Source organism: Suricata suricatta, chromosome 8, assembly GCF_006229205.1.
Source record: "Suricata suricatta isolate VVHF042 chromosome 8, meerkat_22Aug2017_6uvM2_HiC, whole genome shotgun sequence".
NCBI lineage: Eukaryota > Metazoa > Chordata > Mammalia > Carnivora > Herpestidae > Suricata > Suricata suricatta.
Genome location: NC_043707.1, coordinates 49,267,632 through 49,285,486, shown reverse-complemented (window position 1 = coordinate 49,285,486; position 17,855 = coordinate 49,267,632). Strand labels below are relative to the sequence as shown.

The window sequence follows — 17,855 nt, the reverse complement described above, 5'->3', positions numbered from 1 at the left end:
AAGTCCTTTGAATTTTTGTAACAATTTTAGGATAAACTTGTGGATTTCTACAAACAAGCTTGATAAGATTTTAATACAAATTAGATTGAGTCCATAGATCAATTGTGTTCTTAACAATACTGAGTCTTCTAATCCATAAACATGGTACATAGCTCCATTTTTTTAGGTCTTCTTTAATTTCTTGTGTGTGTTCAAAATCAAAAAAAGTATCCCTAAAAGCATTATAGATTATTTAGAGCACATTCAATCTGGATATATTATCTACTTAACAATGTAATTTAATTAGAGCAATGCCTGGGATTTCTATTACCCTCCCTGCACCCAAGTGCCTCCAGCAGGAGTTTTGAAGACCAATGCGTAATGAACATCATCAGAATTGTTACTGCTGAGAATACATTTTGCAGGAGAGGGATTTTGAAGCAGAAACCAAGTCCACAACTACAGGGTATATATGGTCCATATTTTGTTATTCTGAGTGAGAATTAAATAAAAATTTTAGATATCTTAGTGATGTATTTAATTTGAATAGTTCAGTTAATAACTGTTGCTTATCTTCTCACACAGGAACAGATTTCCATCCTATCCTGGATAATAATGATATAAAGCACTTCTGAAACATTTACTGTGTGTCAGGCCTTCTTCTAAGCTCTTTAAGGATATGAACTCATTTAATCTCAATAACAACTCTAAGGGATAAGAAATATTATTCCTATTTTACACACGAGGTCACTCAAGAGAAACTGAGTAACTTGTTCAAGGTGATACAGTTAGGAAGTAGTGGAGCCAGAACTCAAACCTAGGAGTTTAGTTGCAGAATCCATGCTCTTACCCACTCTGCAGCATGAGATGGCATAGCATTTCATTTGGAGTATTTTCAGACCTCTGCTTCCAGTAATGAAACACTGGGTAATTCAATTTTATATGGCTAAAGGAACAAAAGTCAGGAGGAGTTCAAAGTATGTCAAGAGTGAGAGCCCTGGTAAACCCTCAGGATTGGACTGGAACCCAGAAAGGCTGCATCCTAGAAATAAGGGTGAATCAGATACAAACCCAAACCTTCATGGGCTGCAGCCCAGTTTCTAGCCATCTGGGTAGACCAGAATATATCAATCCCTGAAACTGGACTAAGGGAATTCTGCCTGCTAGTTGCATCTCCTAGGCATCGAAGAGCAAATAAAATCCTCTCCGAAGGAAGATATTGTTATCTGAGGTTTCAAGTTATTTCTACAATTTTTTCAAGAAAAATATCAGATACATAGTTGAAGAAAATCAGGCATAAGAGAAAACAAGACAAGAGGAACATAATGTAGCAGGGGAAAAAAATAAACCACATTATAGAAACAGACACAGAAGTTCTGGATACGGGGATTATCAGAGAAAGACTTTAAGATAACTACTTTAAACTATTTTCACAGAGATAAAAGACTATACTTTAAATTTTGGCAGAGAATTAGAAACTATAAATAACAAAGGAAATGTGAAAAATAAACATAAATTCAAGAATTGAAAAATGTTTCAAAGGAGTAAAATAACACAGAGTATATTCTCTGGCCACAATGCAATTATGCCAGAACTCATTGATAAAAAGATAATGTTCGCATGTTTGGAAATTAAGAAATAGCTAAATGGAATAAATAAATCTCTAAATCAAAAAGGAAATGAAGATGGAAATTAGAAAATATGTTGATTTAAATTACATACAAAATATTACTATGTATGCAGTTAAAATTGTAGTGAGAGGTTCATAGGCTTGAACAAATATATTAGAAGGAAGAAAGCCTGAAAATAATAAGTTAATTTAAGTACCTACATAAAAAGATACAGGAAATAAAAAATAATAAAATAGAGCCAAAGAAAGTTGAAGAAAGGCCATAAAGAGCATAAATGAATGAACCAGAAAATAAACAGTAGAGCAGACTGTCAAAGCCAGAGCTTGGTTCTTTGCAAAGGCTAATAAAATTCATAGATCCCTAGAGAATCTGGTCAAGAAAAAAAAAAAAAAGGTAGATAGTATTAGGATATCACAATTGATCCTGCAAACATTAACAAGATAATAAAAGAATTTTATGAAATCTTTATGCCAATAAATTGTAATGAAATAAATTCCTAGAAAAATACAACTTCACAAAAACCAATGCAAGAAGAATAAAGAAATTTGAAGAGTTATGGAATAAAGAAACTAAAATTGTAATTAAGCTATTAAACTAAAGAAATGAAATTTGTAATGCAAATCCTTCTCACAAAGGAAACTCCAGAATCAGATGGCTTTATCAGCAAATTCTCTCCATTACTTAAGATAGAAATAACTCTAATTTTACACAGATTATTCCAGAGAATTTAAAAAGAGAGAGACCACTCCACAACTTATTTTATAAAGCCAACAATGAAAAGTATAGGCCAAAACTATAAGAAAAAAAGAAAGTGGGGGTGCCTGGATGGCTCAGTCAGTTAAGCATCCAACTTTGGCCCAGGTCATGATCTCACAGTTTGTGGGTTTGAGCCCCACATCGTGCTCTGTGCTGACAGCTCAAAGCCTGGGGTCTATCTTCAGATTCTGTGTCTCCCTCTCTTTCTGACCCTCCCCTGCTCACACTCTCTCTCTCTCTCTCTCTCTCTCTCTCAAAAAATTAAAAAAAACATTAAAAAAATTTAATGAAAAAAAGTGAACATAATTAATGTCAGAACAGTGGTTACCTTTAGGCAAGAGGGAAAGAGGTATAACTGGGTAAGGGTAGGCAGGTGGGCTCCTGGGGGCTGGCGATGTGGTTTCTTGACCTCAGTGGTAGTTTTCACTCATTTACTTTATAATAAGTCATTAAGATGCACATTTCTGCTTTTTACACTTTGATTTATATGTAATACAATTCATAATAAAATTTATATTTAAATTTATGGGACCAGTGTCACTTAATAAGAGAATGGTATGAATATTTGTTGACTGTCATTCTTAAATCTCAGTAATTTTCTTAACTCTATCCTTACACTAAGGACTTATAACTTCAAATTCTTAGAGATTATCTTTTAGAGATTAATCTCTTTAATGTTTACTTGCTTCCAAATTCCATTAATGTATGTTATACTAGAATTGACAGTTATAATTACATTTGGTAATAAAGGCATCTATTCTTGAATATTCTATACTTCCTAACATGGAGCATTGCTTTTAAATCCCAAATTTAATCTCAGGTGATTAGGCACAAAGATTAGCCAATAATCTGTATGTCTGCAAGGTGTACAATATAAAGACAAACGAGATGGGTATAGTTTCATCTGGGACTAAATAAACATCAACTCAGCAGTTTTTCTGGGAACTTCCACATCTGTTTCCTATCGTTGATTATTTTAATCTATTTGTCTTCAGTCTTTGTCTGTCCAGCCTTAGTTCAAAACTCAGGCATCTGTCTAGAAGTAAAAAGCTTTTACAGTAAAAGGAAATTTGATTTAGTGATCTGAAAAATGAATGATTTTTTATTAAGACCATGCCATTTTATTTCTTCTCTATAACTGATGTAAAAGGAACAGCTACGTGAACACATTTCAAATTTTATTGTGATAGCAATTACAATGCCTAGAGTGAACTACTGCTCCTTTTCATCTTTCTAAATGCCTTTTAACACCCCCCCTTTCTAATGAGTATCAAAATATAACAGACTAAAACAATTCTGACTCAAATTACGGAGACCCAAAATTTGGTCTACATACTTTCATGAATTTGATAAACTTAAATAAAAGTAGTATTTTCATCATAACATTTCTCACTTTTGGAACATGAGGATTAAATTCCACAGCTCTATGAATTGCTTCCACGGCATTGATTTCTGCTGTGCTTAGCCCTCTTCTGGAGGCTGTTTCAGGAGAGAATCTGTAAGAAAACCACAAAATGAAGAAATGAATATAAAAATCCATGATTCTAACCATAATCTTAACTTCCTGAAACAGGGGTTTCTGGTGATGGCCAAAGACAAAGTCAAATAACTAGTAAACATGAAAGTAAAGCCTTTATTTAGTTCAACATATAAAGAAAAGCAGCATAAGCAATGGAAATCCTCAAATTTAGGTAAGGAAAGTCATCAGGGGAAGTCCACTGAAGGCACACTCTGAGAAAGGCAGTTAAATATGAAACGCTACACAGACACTCTCATGAAATACAAGTACGTTGTCATCAATTTTTCACTGAGAGGAAACAGTGTGTACTCCATTCTAATTCATTTAGAGGCACAGCTATCTAAAGTGAAAAAGATAGTTACCATTTGGTTGCTTTCTGAAAATCTTATCAGTGGAATAAAGAGAAATGCATTAAGGGCAGCCAAAAAGACAAAGGAAACAGAATAACTTGAAATTGTAATCTCAGAACAGAGAGTATGAAACTATTTCCTTACCACACACCTTATCATTATCATCATAGCTACTAGGTAGTTTCTGTATTTTCTGGCATTGCTTTAAGCATTTAGCACACACAATCCTCACACACCCACGCTATAGTATTATTATTCTCATTTTACAGAGAACAGACGTCCAATTAACATGCCCAAAGTTCCACAGCTGGTATGAAGTAGACTTTGAATTGGAATCCAGGTTTAGTATAGCTCTTCAAACTTTGCTCTTTCCACTACACTAGTAAGAAGCCTCCTAAGATCAAGGGTTATTCAAAAGGAAGTAGAGAGGAAAAAGCATTGTTTAAAGTCGGTAGTGAAAACACAGTTGCCCCTGCTATCTGCAAGTGTTTCTATCAAAACTTTCCTTAAACTGGAATGGCATAAAGCGAGGAAGCAATTGCCATTTCATAAAAGTAAGAATCCTGTTTGTATTGCTTTCGGTTAGTGAACACATGGGGTAACGCAGGTCTCATAAAAACGAGGTGGCATAAAGTAAACTTTCAGATTGCAGGAGAAACCCATATTGAGTTTAGCAGTCTGTCTAAATTACTGTAGTTTTCATTACTTACTTATCTGAAACAGTCCTTGTCTTCAATAGTGCTGCTGTGTAACAGATTGCTGCTGACTTTGGAAGGCTTATATCTGTAATTGTAATTTTCAACTCAGGTAAGAATCATAAAACATATCTTAAAACAATTTTTAATAAGAATAATTCATGATACAAAATCAACAGATACTATATAGTAGTAGAAGCATGTGAAGATGTAGTTGGACATGTAGACCTGAGTTTTAATCCTGATTCTAGTATTTACTAGCTATGCATCTTTGAACTAGTTGAAACTTCTTTAACCTTTATTTAACCTCAGTTTTCTCTTTGCAAAAGAAGTAATACGTTTCTAGCAGAGATTAAATTAAATTATGTCTGTGAAAGCCCTTGCACAATGGTGAAAAGCATTTAACAAATGTTTATGTTATGCTCACATAAGAGTATTCAGGGAAAAAGACTTAAGAAATTCAGGGAAAAAGACTGGAAATAGTGAAGATTCTACCTTTCATAGAGAAATACTAAGATTCAAAAGAAAAATAGAAATACTCAACAGTAGTTAAATCCTGGTAATATAACAGATGACTTTAATTTTTTCTCCTTGCAATGTTTCTGTATTTTCTACATTTTCTTATAGGACTTAAAAAAATTTTTTTTAAATAATCAGGAATTATAATTAGATAAATCTTTTCTTTTAAAAGAATGCACACAATAATGTTATCAGGAAAGTAGGACTTGAGGACCTTCTTGAAGTTTTAGAGAGCAGAATTATACCAGCAAATCGAGAACTAAAGAAATAAATTTGTAGGGCGCCTGGGTAGCTCAGTTGGTTGAGCATCCAACTTTGGCTCAGGTCATGATCTCACACAGCTTATGAGTTGGAGCCCTACATCAGGCTCTGCGCTGACAGCTCAGAGCCTGGACTCTGCTTTCAATTCTGTCTCCTCTCTCTCTGCTTCTCCCTGACTTGCACTATGCCTCTCAAAAAAAAAAAAAAAATTCTGTTAACTTCTACAAGACTCTAGAATGGTAAAAACTGGGGAAACATAAGTTCAACTGAAAACACAGAAGCATATCTAAGTCATTACTTTTATTTTATTTTGAATGAATCAGGTCCTATCTGATTTTTTATATTTGGTCCCTAAGGTTGGTCATTGTAAGTATCATAAGCAGGCCATGTACCCAATAAGTTACATATGGGAAGAATTTCTCACAAATTTCTCCATTATCTACACTACTGTGAACACTTCCTAAGAATTCCAGATGTTTAAAAGAAATAGACTTCTCTTTCCAAGTGTAACGCATTTCAAACTTTCCAAGTCATGGGGATTCCCAAGCTAATGGGTAGGAACTTCCAACAAAACAAGGCTGAGTAAGTGACTTGTACATGCTCTGTTATAGCAAAAGATATGACCAGAAACATTATGCTATGCTTCTTAAAAATTCTCCCAACTCCATTTGTGGTGAACTGGCACTGTTTAGTATAATAATAAAAGTAGCCAGTACATACTGACTTTTTACTATTAGAAGACTCATAAACAAAGAAATGGAACACCCAGATGTAAGTGCAGGCTTGCCACTTACTGGTTGGGAGACCTTACCCAATTACTTACCTTCTTCAACTCCAGCTACCTTGTTTACGACAAGAGTAAAAAAAAAAAAAAAAAAAAAAAAAAAAAAAAAAAAAAAAAAACTTGTCCTACCACCTCACAAGAGTATTATATGGATATGAAATAATAAATTACACCCTATAGTCAAAAAGCATTATAAAAATGTTATCCTGAACTACTCATACATACTGTTAAGCAACTTGTTAACTGTCTCTGATACTCCAAAACAAATGAGGTACCATCCTATGTCCATAATACCCCATGCTTTTCCAATGACCTCACCTAACACACTATGCTTCAATATAACTACTATTCATTTGTCTGTGTGTTCCTTTGCTAAACTGTAAATCCTACAAGGGCTAAGTCCATGCTTCTCATTTACCACTGTATTCCAAGTACCTCACTCATATTACGTGCTGAATAAACAAATAAATCTTTACAGAAGAAAAGTTCCTCCCTGCAAGCTTTTGGCTCCCAAAAGTCCTGATAAAGAAGGTATATAATATAACTGTATCCAGGGATTCTAAATATTGACTGTTAAGAATAGTAAGAGAAAATGAAAGAAATACCAGAATAGAATCACACTGATGATTACATAGTTGAAAAAAAAAATACTTTAGCCATGCTATCAACTAAGTCAATTATCACTCACCATCATATTTTGCTAGGACTGCCTGAACATCTGCATAGGCCTGTAATTCTAAAAGTGATTCTAGGAGATTCTCATGGATGTTCAACATGGTAAGAGGAGGGAATTCTTTCATCAGCTGTACATTAAAAGGAAAAAAAATTAAAATTATAGCAAAGCAATTCAACAGAGCTGAATTTGATTCATTAAAGTAGAAATTCTTTAGTGTTTTAACAAAACTGTGGAGACTCAACCCTTAAAGAAAGGTATGTATATTAAATAAATATCTTGTTATAAAAACTACCCATTTAAAAATGATTTTGCACAAAAATAACTGGCAACTTAAACCATATTTTCAGTTTTTCAAGGAAAAATTATAAACATCCAATCATCAAATTTACTTACATCTCTCATTATTTTTACTGCTTCTCTTATTCTTCCTAATTTTCTTGCACACATTGCTAATCTTCTTTTAATATATACCAGTACATTGGTATCTCTTCCTATTTAAAAAAAAATGATACAACTATCACTTTGTATTATGACCTACTATTTCATTAACATATTAGCCATTAATTTTATTTGCTTACCCTGGAAGCTTCAATTAAAATTAAATTGTTTCCAAATGGAATGATTATTGAATTTGGGTGATGAACATTGAATGAGAACTCATTATACTGTTCTATTTTTGTGTATGTTTGATGTTTTTTGTAATAAAAGCTTAAAATCTCTCTATACAGAATTACTTTTGACTCTAATAGTAAGTAATCTGAGTACATTTTATATAAATTAATTTGTGTGCACTTGACAAGTATATTTTAATATTAACAGAGAAGAAATATATATATAAACAGGAAAAAACAAATCTAACTTATTATTTTGAGTTTCTGCATAAACAATATTATTTTAATATTCTCTATTGTTTTAACTGACAAACAAAAGATGTGCAAAACAAAATTTCCATGGCTAGTGTGAACTTTTGCTCAATAGCTAGTAACTAACAAACTATAAAACTACTTCTAGAAAGTATTCTAACAAATATTTCTATAAGTACCTCATAATCGTATTTGAGATTATACAAAGACAAATGGCATGGCTTTTTCACAGATGTAGTTCCATTAGTTCCACACTGCAAAATTATATATTCCCACAGTTGTGTGCCATAGCAACATACATTAATGAAACATACTGTATACATCAATATTTAGTTTGGAGAGAAAACATTATCCAAATTTTAATTTCCACAAACAAAAGATTTAGAACTTAACTGCTAGCAGATAATGCATTATGTAAACATATTTCAATTTATTGCCCACTATCTGCCAAAATCATTAAACTAAAACCCTCTGGCCACAAAAAATAGCAGGAAGCAGGAGCACTACAGATTCTAACATCTTGGGTGGAAGCATCTCAATCACAACTGAGAGAGTATCCCTAAGTGTGGAAAGAATTTCATTTGCTATGGCCCATATGATCTCGAATACATAGAGAAAAGTCAAAGAAAGAAAGAATCAATGCCAAATATAAGGCTGGATTTTTATACCAAGGGGGTGACTCCCTGGCACTCTGTGGAGATACTTACCGTCTGAAGAGCAAACCAGATAATGTACTTTTACTATTGCTTGGGGGTAAGGGTGAGGATAAAGGTATTGTGGCTAGACCACTCTCCTGAATCTTGAGTATTTTTGAGTTGTGCTCCTCCACTGACCAGCCCACCTCTCACATGAAGCAGATTACTGTTAAGTCTCAGAGCAGCACATCTCTCAATAACCAGAACATACTTCTTCCCTTCTGCAAGCATTCTCTAGCTAATGCATATTTGTCTTGCTGGCTTGTGGACATTGTGAATACATTAGTTATCTCTTCTGAAAAGAAGCTAACCTCTAAGCAATCAGGGTTTTTTCTTGTTTTTTGTTTTTTTTTTTTACTTATTGTGTTTTAAACATAAAAGAGCCAATTGCAGGAGCTAAAAGACAGGTAAAATCAGTTCAGATTTGCTTACTCAGTTGAGCTTCATGCTGAGGACTTTGGTGCTGGCACTGCTGTGACCGCCTGTAAATTGTCTCTCCTGCCTTGAGTGCCTGTTTAAATAACCTTTCAGCATCTACAATAGTTGTTGCTTCTTCCTCAGCCAGTAGAACATATGCAGTGGCACAGCTATGAAGAAAGCAAGCAAGGCAATTTTAAGTAAAATGGTTAAGGAAGGTATTTTCTTTTGGATATGTCCCCTTGTTCTGCATCACATTTCACTACCTTTACCTAGACTTTCCATCTCTTGAAGGAAAAAAAGAAAACTTCACTCAATATTTTATAATTTATTAGGGGTATATTGATATATATTTTGTGTGTTTCCACAATTTTTCTTTTCCTACCTTTCTTCTCTTTACTTTATTTTCTATTTTCTATTTCACTTCTATATCCATTCTTTGACTGCTTGTACCATATTTTCCTTTTGTGAAAGGGAAGAGAGAGATATATACAGAATTGTCTAGAAAGCAGTTCAAGGGACTATGTGCTCTAGTGGTCATGCTTGCTCTTAGCCACTATATACTCTGTTAATAGCCATCTAATGGGGGCAGGTGTGGGAGATGGTGAAGATTGAGAAGCAAGTCCCACAGCCAACTAGGCACTTTTAACATTTGACTTACAGGCCTATCACTCCAGAATTAGCCCTTTTCCCCAACCCTGAGCCTTCCTTCTGCATGCTACCCCATCCTCTCTTAGATTTAACCACAATCATGTTGCGGCAAAACTACCTTGGTCTGAATTCTAGTCTTTCCTCCAGCACTGCTGCTCGTACTTGTCACCCCCACGCTCACTCCAGGTTTCTTCACCCCACTAAAACAACAAAGATGTCTCTTTGTACCAATTAAGTCAAAAGCTGACTAATAAGAGAAATTAACTTGTTTGGGGGCAAAAAAGAGAAAAAGTTTCCTTTCCATTCCCAGAAATCGGAAGTGCATCTCTTCCGGAGACAACAGGCTAGTTAGCTAAACCTGCACCGTCAAGGATGTAGTCATTGCCACATGTAGTTACTGACCATTTGAAGTGTGCCTAATCCAAGTTGAGATGGGATGCCAGTGCAAAGTGCACAATGGATTTTGAAGACTTGGAAGAATGTAAAATACTTTAATAGTTTAAAAAATATATTGATTATATGTTAAAATAATATTTTAATATTTTGAATACAGCTAAACAAGACAGCTACGGATCATGTTGTATTTCTACTGAACAGTGTTTAAGGAAGAGAAGAGATATTGTTGGTAAAAGTACAGAATCAGGCATAACACAAAAATGATGGCAAGGTAGCTATCAAGCAACTAGGGACAAGGAGGGTCTTTTGAATGTAGAAAATGCAAATTGGACCATGTCAACATCCTTCAAATTGTACACTAAATTCACTATATGATAATTTCACTCATCAACAGAGATTTTGCATTACTTAGTAGATTTCTTGAAGTATTAGATATATTGCTGCTTTAAACACTAGGTTCCTGAACTGCCATTCTAAACATAAGCCAAATGCTTTTAAATAACAAAATAAAAGCACTTTTAAAAGATTTAGATAGGTATAAATTGATGCAGTAGAATAAAAAAAGGAGTATAATTTTACATTACAGTATAGCTATATGATAAAAATAGATTCTCTCCTCTGAGAGCTTTATTGTATTTGTTCAAAAATATTTTTAATGGAGACGTTAATACAGAAATTAATTTTATTAATATTGAAAGAATCTCACTATTAGGAATGTTGCTTTTTTTAAATTAAGGTAAAATTCACATCACAAAATTAGCCATGGTAAAGTATGTCATCCATGGACTTTTAATATATTTACAAGATTCATTCACATAGCATGTGGCAGTATTTCATTCCTTCTTATGACTGAATAATATTCCAATGTATAGAGACACCACATTCTGTGTATCCCTTCATTGTCAGCTGATGGATCTGGCTTGGTTCCATTATTATCATAATGTTGAGAACATATGCTAAAAATTTTGTTTGAACAACTGCTTTCAGTACTCTTCAGTATATGCCTAGCTGTGGAATTGCTGGGCATATGATGATTCTAGTTTTATCTTTTTGACAAACTGCCAAACTGTTTTCCGTAATAGCTATACCATTTTACATTCCCACCTGCAATGAATGTATGAGGGTTCTAATTTCTCCACATTTTTGTAAACACTTGTTATTTTCTGGAGGTTTTTGTTATACCCTTCTCATGAAGGGACATCTCATTTAATTTGCGTTTTAATTTCCCTAGTGATGAATGATGTCAACCACCTTTACATGTGCTTATTGGTCATTTCTGTATCTTCTTTGAAGAAATGTCTGTTCAAATCCTTTGTCCATTTTTAATTGAGTTATCTTTTGTTATTGAGTTGTAACAGCTCTTGATATATCCTGGGTGCTAGACTCATCAAATAAGGCTTGCAAATATTTGTGGGTTGCTTTTTCACTTTCTTGATAGTATCCTTCAATGCACAAAAGCTTTTAATTTTTTAAAATTGTTATGCCTATTTTTGAGAGAGAGAGAAAGAGAGACAACAAGCAGGGAAGGGGCAGAGAGAGACACACAGAGAATCTGAACTGTGCTGTCAGCTCAGAGCCTGACGTGGGGCTCAAACTCTGATCATATCCTGAGCTGAAGGTGGGCACTTAACTAAGCCACCCAGGTGCCCCCCAAAGCTTTTAATTTTGATGAGGTCTAATTTATGCAATTCTTTTGTTTTTGTTGCTTGTGCTTTTGGTGTCATATCTAAGAAACCATTACCAAATCCAGTCTTAAAAATTTGCCCCTATGTCTTCTTCCAGGAGTTTTATAGTTTTAGCTCATAAATTTAGATCTTTTAGTTTTCATTATGTATGCTGTGAGGTAAGGGTTGCTTTTGTATGTGGTCATCCATTTGCCCAGCAGTACTTAATGAAAAGACTATTCTTTTCCTCATCAAATGGTTCTGGCAATCTTGTCAGGGGTTCCTGTGTGGCTCAATTGGTTAAGTGTCCAACTCCGGATTTTGGCTCAGGTCATGCATGATCTCATGGTTTGTGAGACTGAGCCCTGCATTGGACTCCAGGCTGAAAGCATGGAGCCTGTTTGGGATTCTCTCTCTCCTTTCTCTGCTCTCTCTCTCTCTCAAAATAAATAAATAAACATTTTTAAAAAATGGTCCTGGTACAAAAATCAATTGACCATAAATACATGGGTTTACTTCTGGGCTCACATTTGATTCCATCAACCTACATGTCTATCTTTATTTAATTACTGCAGCTTCATAGTAAGTTTTGAAATCAGGAAGTGAGTTCTCCAACTTTATTTTTTCAGGATTGTTTTGGCTGTTTGAGGGTTCTTGCAATTCCAGGTGAATTTTAGGATTGGCATGTCCATTCATAATCTTGGCTACTGAAATTTTGATAGGAATTGTACTAAATTTGTAGATCAACTTGAGGAGTGCTGCCATCTTAACAATATTAAGTGTGCCAATTCATGAACATGGGGTGTCTTTCCATTTATTTGGGTCTTCTTTAACTTTTTCAACAATACTTTGCCATTTTTAGCATACAAGTCTTGCACTCCTTGGTTAAATTTAGGTATTTTGCCATTTTTGATGCTAATGTAAATGGAATTGCTTTTCAAATTTCTTTTACAGACTATCCACTGTTAGTGTATAGATATACAACAGACAATAAGAAGGACTTGTTTCTGCCATTTTCTATTTGTTTTCTTTATATCCTATGGACAATAACTTTGTTGAACTCTTTTGTTAGCTCTACCAGATATTTTGTGTGTGGATTGTTTGAGATTTCCATGTATAAGATCATGTAATCTGTGAATAAAGTTTTACTTTTGCCCCTCTGATTTGGAAGCTATTTCTCCTTCTTCTTATCTAATTGCACTTGTTATCCCTTCCAGTACAATGTTAAATAGAAGTAGCAAAAAGTGGCAGTTTAAGGAAATTTCCTTCCATTCCTTGTCTTTTTTTAGGTGTTTTTACCATAAAATGGTGTTGGATTTTGTCAAATATCTTTTCTGCACCAATAAAAATGACCATTGGTTCTCATTCTTTTTTCTATTAATGTGGTAGCTTATATTGACTGACTTTCATATTTTTTAAAAAGTTTATTTGAGAGAAAGAGAGAGGAATCAGGTGAGGGGCAGAGAGAGAGAGAGAGAGAGAGAGAGAGAGAGAGAGAGAGAGAGAGAGAGAGAGAGAGAGAGAGAGAGAAAATCTCAAGCTGGCTCCACATCATCAGCATGGACAATGATGTGGGCTCAAACTCAGGATCATGACCTGAGATGAAATCAAGAGTTGGATGCTTAACCAACTGAGCCACCCAGAAGCTCCCATATTTTTTAAGCTTTAGTTAAGTAATCGCTACACGCCATGTGGGGCTTAAACTCATCAAGAGTCACATGCTCTTCTGACTGAGCCAGCCAGGAGCCCCTGATATTCATATTTTAAACTGACCTTGCCTTCTTGGGATAAATTCCACTTGTTCATGGTATATAATTCTTCTAACATGCTGGTGGATTTGCTGTGCTAGAATTTTGCTGAGAATTTCTGCATTTATATTCATAATGGATATTAATCTATAGTTTTTGTTTCTTGGGATGTCTTTGATTTTGGTATGAAGGTAATATTGGCTATGCAGAATGAGTTAGGAAGTTACCTCCCTTCTATTTCTTTGAAGAGTTTAAAAAAAACTGGTGTTAATTCTTCTGTGAAGTGCTTGGTAGCATTTGCCAGTGAAGGTGTCTAATTCTGGGTTGCATTTGTTTGGAAGTTTTTAAATTATTGATTCCATCTCCTCACTTGTTATAGGTCTATTCAGATTTTCCATTTCATCTTGGAAATGTGTTGCTAGAAATTTGTCCATTTATCTAGTTTGTAGGTATATAATTGTTCATTGTATTCTCTTACATTTTTAATTTCTATAAGGTCAGTAGTAATGTTCCCAGTTTCATTCTTAATTTCAGTAATTTGAGTCCTATCTCTTTTTTAGTCTAGCTAAAAAGTTTGTCAATTTTGTTGATTTTTTTTAAAAACCAGCCTCTGGTTTCATTCTTTTTTTTCTACTCTCTATTTTGTTTATCTCACTCTAATCTTTGTTACTGCCTTCCTTCTGTTTGTTGTTTAGTTAGCTCTTAATTTTCTCATTAAAATTTTTTTTAATGTTTATTTAATTTTGAGAGAGAGAGACAAACCAGTAGTGGGGGAGGTGCAGAGATAGAGGGAGGCACAGAATTTGAAGCAGGCTCCAGGCTCTGAGCTGTCAGCACAGAGCCCAACGCAAAGCTCAAACCCATGAACTGCGAGATCATAACCTGAGACAAAGTCAGCCACTTAACCAACTGAGCCATCCAGGTACCTCCATTTTCCAATTTCTTAAGGTATAAAGTTTGTTACTAATTTGAGATCTTTTTTTATTAATGTTAAGTGTTTACAGCTATAAATTTTTCTCTGAGCACTGCTTTCTCTGTGTCTCATAAGTTTTGGTATGTTGTGCTTTCATCTTCACTCATCCCAAAGTATTTTCTAATTTTTTCCTTGTGATTTCTTCTTTGACTCATTGGTTAAAAGTCTTGTCTAATTTCCATTATCCCAATATTGTGGAATTTTCAGATTTCCTTCTGTTATTGATTTCTAATTTTATTCCACCATGGTTGCAGTGAATAGTTTGTATCATTTCAATCTTTTGAAATTTATTGAGAATTCTTTATATCATAATATGTAATGTATCTTAGAGAATGTTCCACGTACACTTGAGATGAACATGTATTCCACTGTTGTTGGGTAATGTGCTATATGGATGTCTGTTCGGTCTAGTTAGTTTACAGTGTGTTCAAGTCTTTCATTTCATTGTGTATCTTTTGTCTAATTTTTCTATTATTAAAATGGCATGTTAAAGTTTCCAACTGTTATTGTTGAACTGTTTATTACCTCTCTTCAATTCTGTCAATTTTTGCTTCATACATTTTGGGGCTGTGTTATTAAATGCATATAAGTTTATAATTGTATATTCTTAATAAACTGAACCTCTTTTATTATTATATAATGTAATTGTCTCAAAAATTTTGTCTTGGGGCACCTCAGTTGGTTAATTGTCCGACTTCGACTCAGGTCAATCATAATACATGAGTTCAAGCCCTACATCAGGCTCTCTGCTGTAAGCACAGAGCCCGCCAACACCCCTCCCCCACCTCTCAAAAAGAACATTAAAAATTTTCTTTAAAAATTTTTGTCTTAAAGTATATTCTATATGATATTAGTTTAGCTACTACATCTCTCTTTTGGTTATGGTTTGCATGAATATCTTTTTCCATATTTTTCCTTTTGCTTCTTGTGTCTTTGTATCTAAAATGAGTCTCTTATAGACAGCATATGATTGTATTATTTTTTAAATCCATTCTTCCAAACAATGCCTTTAACTGGAGACTTTAATCTATTTACGCTTAAGTAATTAATGGAAAGGAAGGACTTGTTTTTGATATTTTTCTATTTGTTTTCTATATGTCCTTTTTGTCCTTATTTCCTACAGTAATTATGTTAGGTATTTTCTAGTGTACCATTTTGATTTCCTTCTCAGTTCTTTTACTATATATATTTTTAGTTATTTCTTAGTGGTTAATAATTAACAATTATATTTAACATCAAAATTTATAGCAATCTAGTTTCAATTAATACCAACCTACTTTCCATAGTATACAAAATTTTGCTCCTTTCTCCCTACCTTATGCTGTTATTGTAAAAAATTACATTTTTGTTTACTGTATGTTCATTAATATAGATTTATAATTATTGTTTTACACTGTTGTCTTTTAAATCATAGTGAGAAAAAAGAATTGCAAACCCAAAATATGTTAACTTTTATATTTGCCCATGTAATTGTTTTTACTGGTGTTTGTTGCTTTGTGTGGAATCAAGAGTGTCTCATGTCCTTTAAGTTCAGCCTAAAAACCTCCTTTTAGCATTTTGTGTAATATAGGTCTACTAGCAATGAACTCTCTCAGTTTTGGTTTATCTGGAAATGTCTTAATTTCTCCTTTATTTTTGAAGGATAGGTTTGTTGGATATAGAATCCTTAGTGACAGTTTTCTTTCTTTCAGAATTTTGACTTCATCCCACTGCCTTCTGGCTTCTATGGTTTCTGATGAGAAATCAGCTGTTAATCTTATTGAGGATCCCTCATACATGAAGAATCACTTCTCTTTTGCTGCTTTCAAGAATCTCCCTTGTCTATGGTCTCAGTGTGGATGTCTCTGGTCATATCTTACTTGGGGTTCACTGAGTTTCATGATCTTTATTTCTAGATTTACTTCTAATTTATTTTCCTAGATTTCTTTCTAGATTTCTAGATCTTTATTGATATTCTCTAATGGTGAAACATCCTTCTCATAATTTCCTTTTGTTCTTTGTACATGGCTTGCTCTACCCTTTTGAGCATATTTAAAATATTTGATTTAAGGTTTTTGTTTAGAAAGTCCAAAGTCTGGGCTTCCTCAAAGACAGTCCATTCATTTCCTTTCTTTTCTGTGTATGGAACATATTTTGTTTCTTTCTATGTTCTATAATTTTTGTTGAAAACTGCAAATTTTGAATATTATAATGTAGCAACTCTAGAAATCAGATTTCCCCTCCTTCCCATGGCCTGCTGTTGTTGACTGCTGTAGTTGTTTACTTGTTTAATGACCTTTCTGAATTTTGTAAAGTTTGTATTCTTTATCATAGATGACCAGTAAGCTTCTGCTCCGTTAGCTTATTCATCAGCCAGTGATGTGATAAAGATTGCCTTAAATACCTGGAAACAAAAACAAAACAAGAAAACCAAGTCTTTGCAGATTGGTTCTGTGTTGGGGCACACCTTCAACATTCAATGGGGCAGTGTACAATTCTATCTTAGCCTTTACTTTCTGTTTGTGCAGAACCTGAAATTTAGACAGACATGAGAGCTTGGGGCCTCCTTAAGTCTTTTCTGAGCATGTGCCCAACCTTAGGTATATGTGGGACATTTGAGATTCCCAGGAATATATAGGAGCTTTTCAAAGCCTTTACTTTCCAAAGTATCTAGTTCCCCAACCTTTCCTCACCAACTTTCTGATTTGTCTATTGTTTGCCCCAGCTGGTATCCTTTGCCCCCAGGGCAGCAGGAACTAATGCATTTGCCTTTAAATGTTTTCAACAAATGCCCCCCAGTGTAGTTGTGTCCAATGCTGGGAAAGTTCAGAATTAACCCAAATAAAGGCAAGCCCTTTAAGTTGGTCCTTCAGGGAACACCAGACAGGTCAAAATAAACAACCATAATTCTTTAAGAATAAAATCCATTCCACTTCCTCTGGTAGTTGGAACCTACACCCAGAAGGCAGACTTTTTGTCTTCAAGGCTGCCTCATTGAGCTAGGAGATGGGGCTATTGTAAGTTAAAATACCACAAAGCTCTGTTATAGAAATTTGGCTGTTTTTTTAATTGATTAAGCATTCTCCAGGATGTTATAAACTTTTGATTAGTTTCCAGAGTTTCAATAAAGCTGATTCACTGCTTTTGGAGTCCCCTACACTGCAATTTTGCTCCACCTTGGGAAGGTCATCTTAATAAGGATAATATATCTTGTGGGGTAGTTGTTGCAGGATACAGGGGACAATGTTAAATTCACGTTATTCAGGAAGCATTTCTTGATTAACCCTAACTAGGGCTGT

The 17,855-nt window shown here is 34.2% G+C and overlaps 1 protein-coding gene across 1 annotated transcript in view; it reads right to left on the bottom strand.

Moving 5' to 3' along the window:
• Positions 1–17,855, bottom strand: part of ST7L (suppression of tumorigenicity 7 like) — a 61,030-nt gene that overhangs the window by 25,386 nt on the left and 17,789 nt on the right. The window contains exons 7-11 of the mRNA XM_029946305.1: positions 9,161–9,315; positions 7,564–7,661; positions 7,183–7,297; positions 4,946–5,018; positions 3,760–3,862 (exon numbers count right to left, since the gene is read on the bottom strand). Of these exons, the coding sequence (XP_029802165.1) occupies positions 3,760–3,862; positions 4,946–5,018; positions 7,183–7,297; positions 7,564–7,661; positions 9,161–9,315 (544 nt within the window). The remainder of the gene's footprint in view (positions 1–3,759; positions 3,863–4,945; positions 5,019–7,182; positions 7,298–7,563; positions 7,662–9,160; positions 9,316–17,855) is intronic.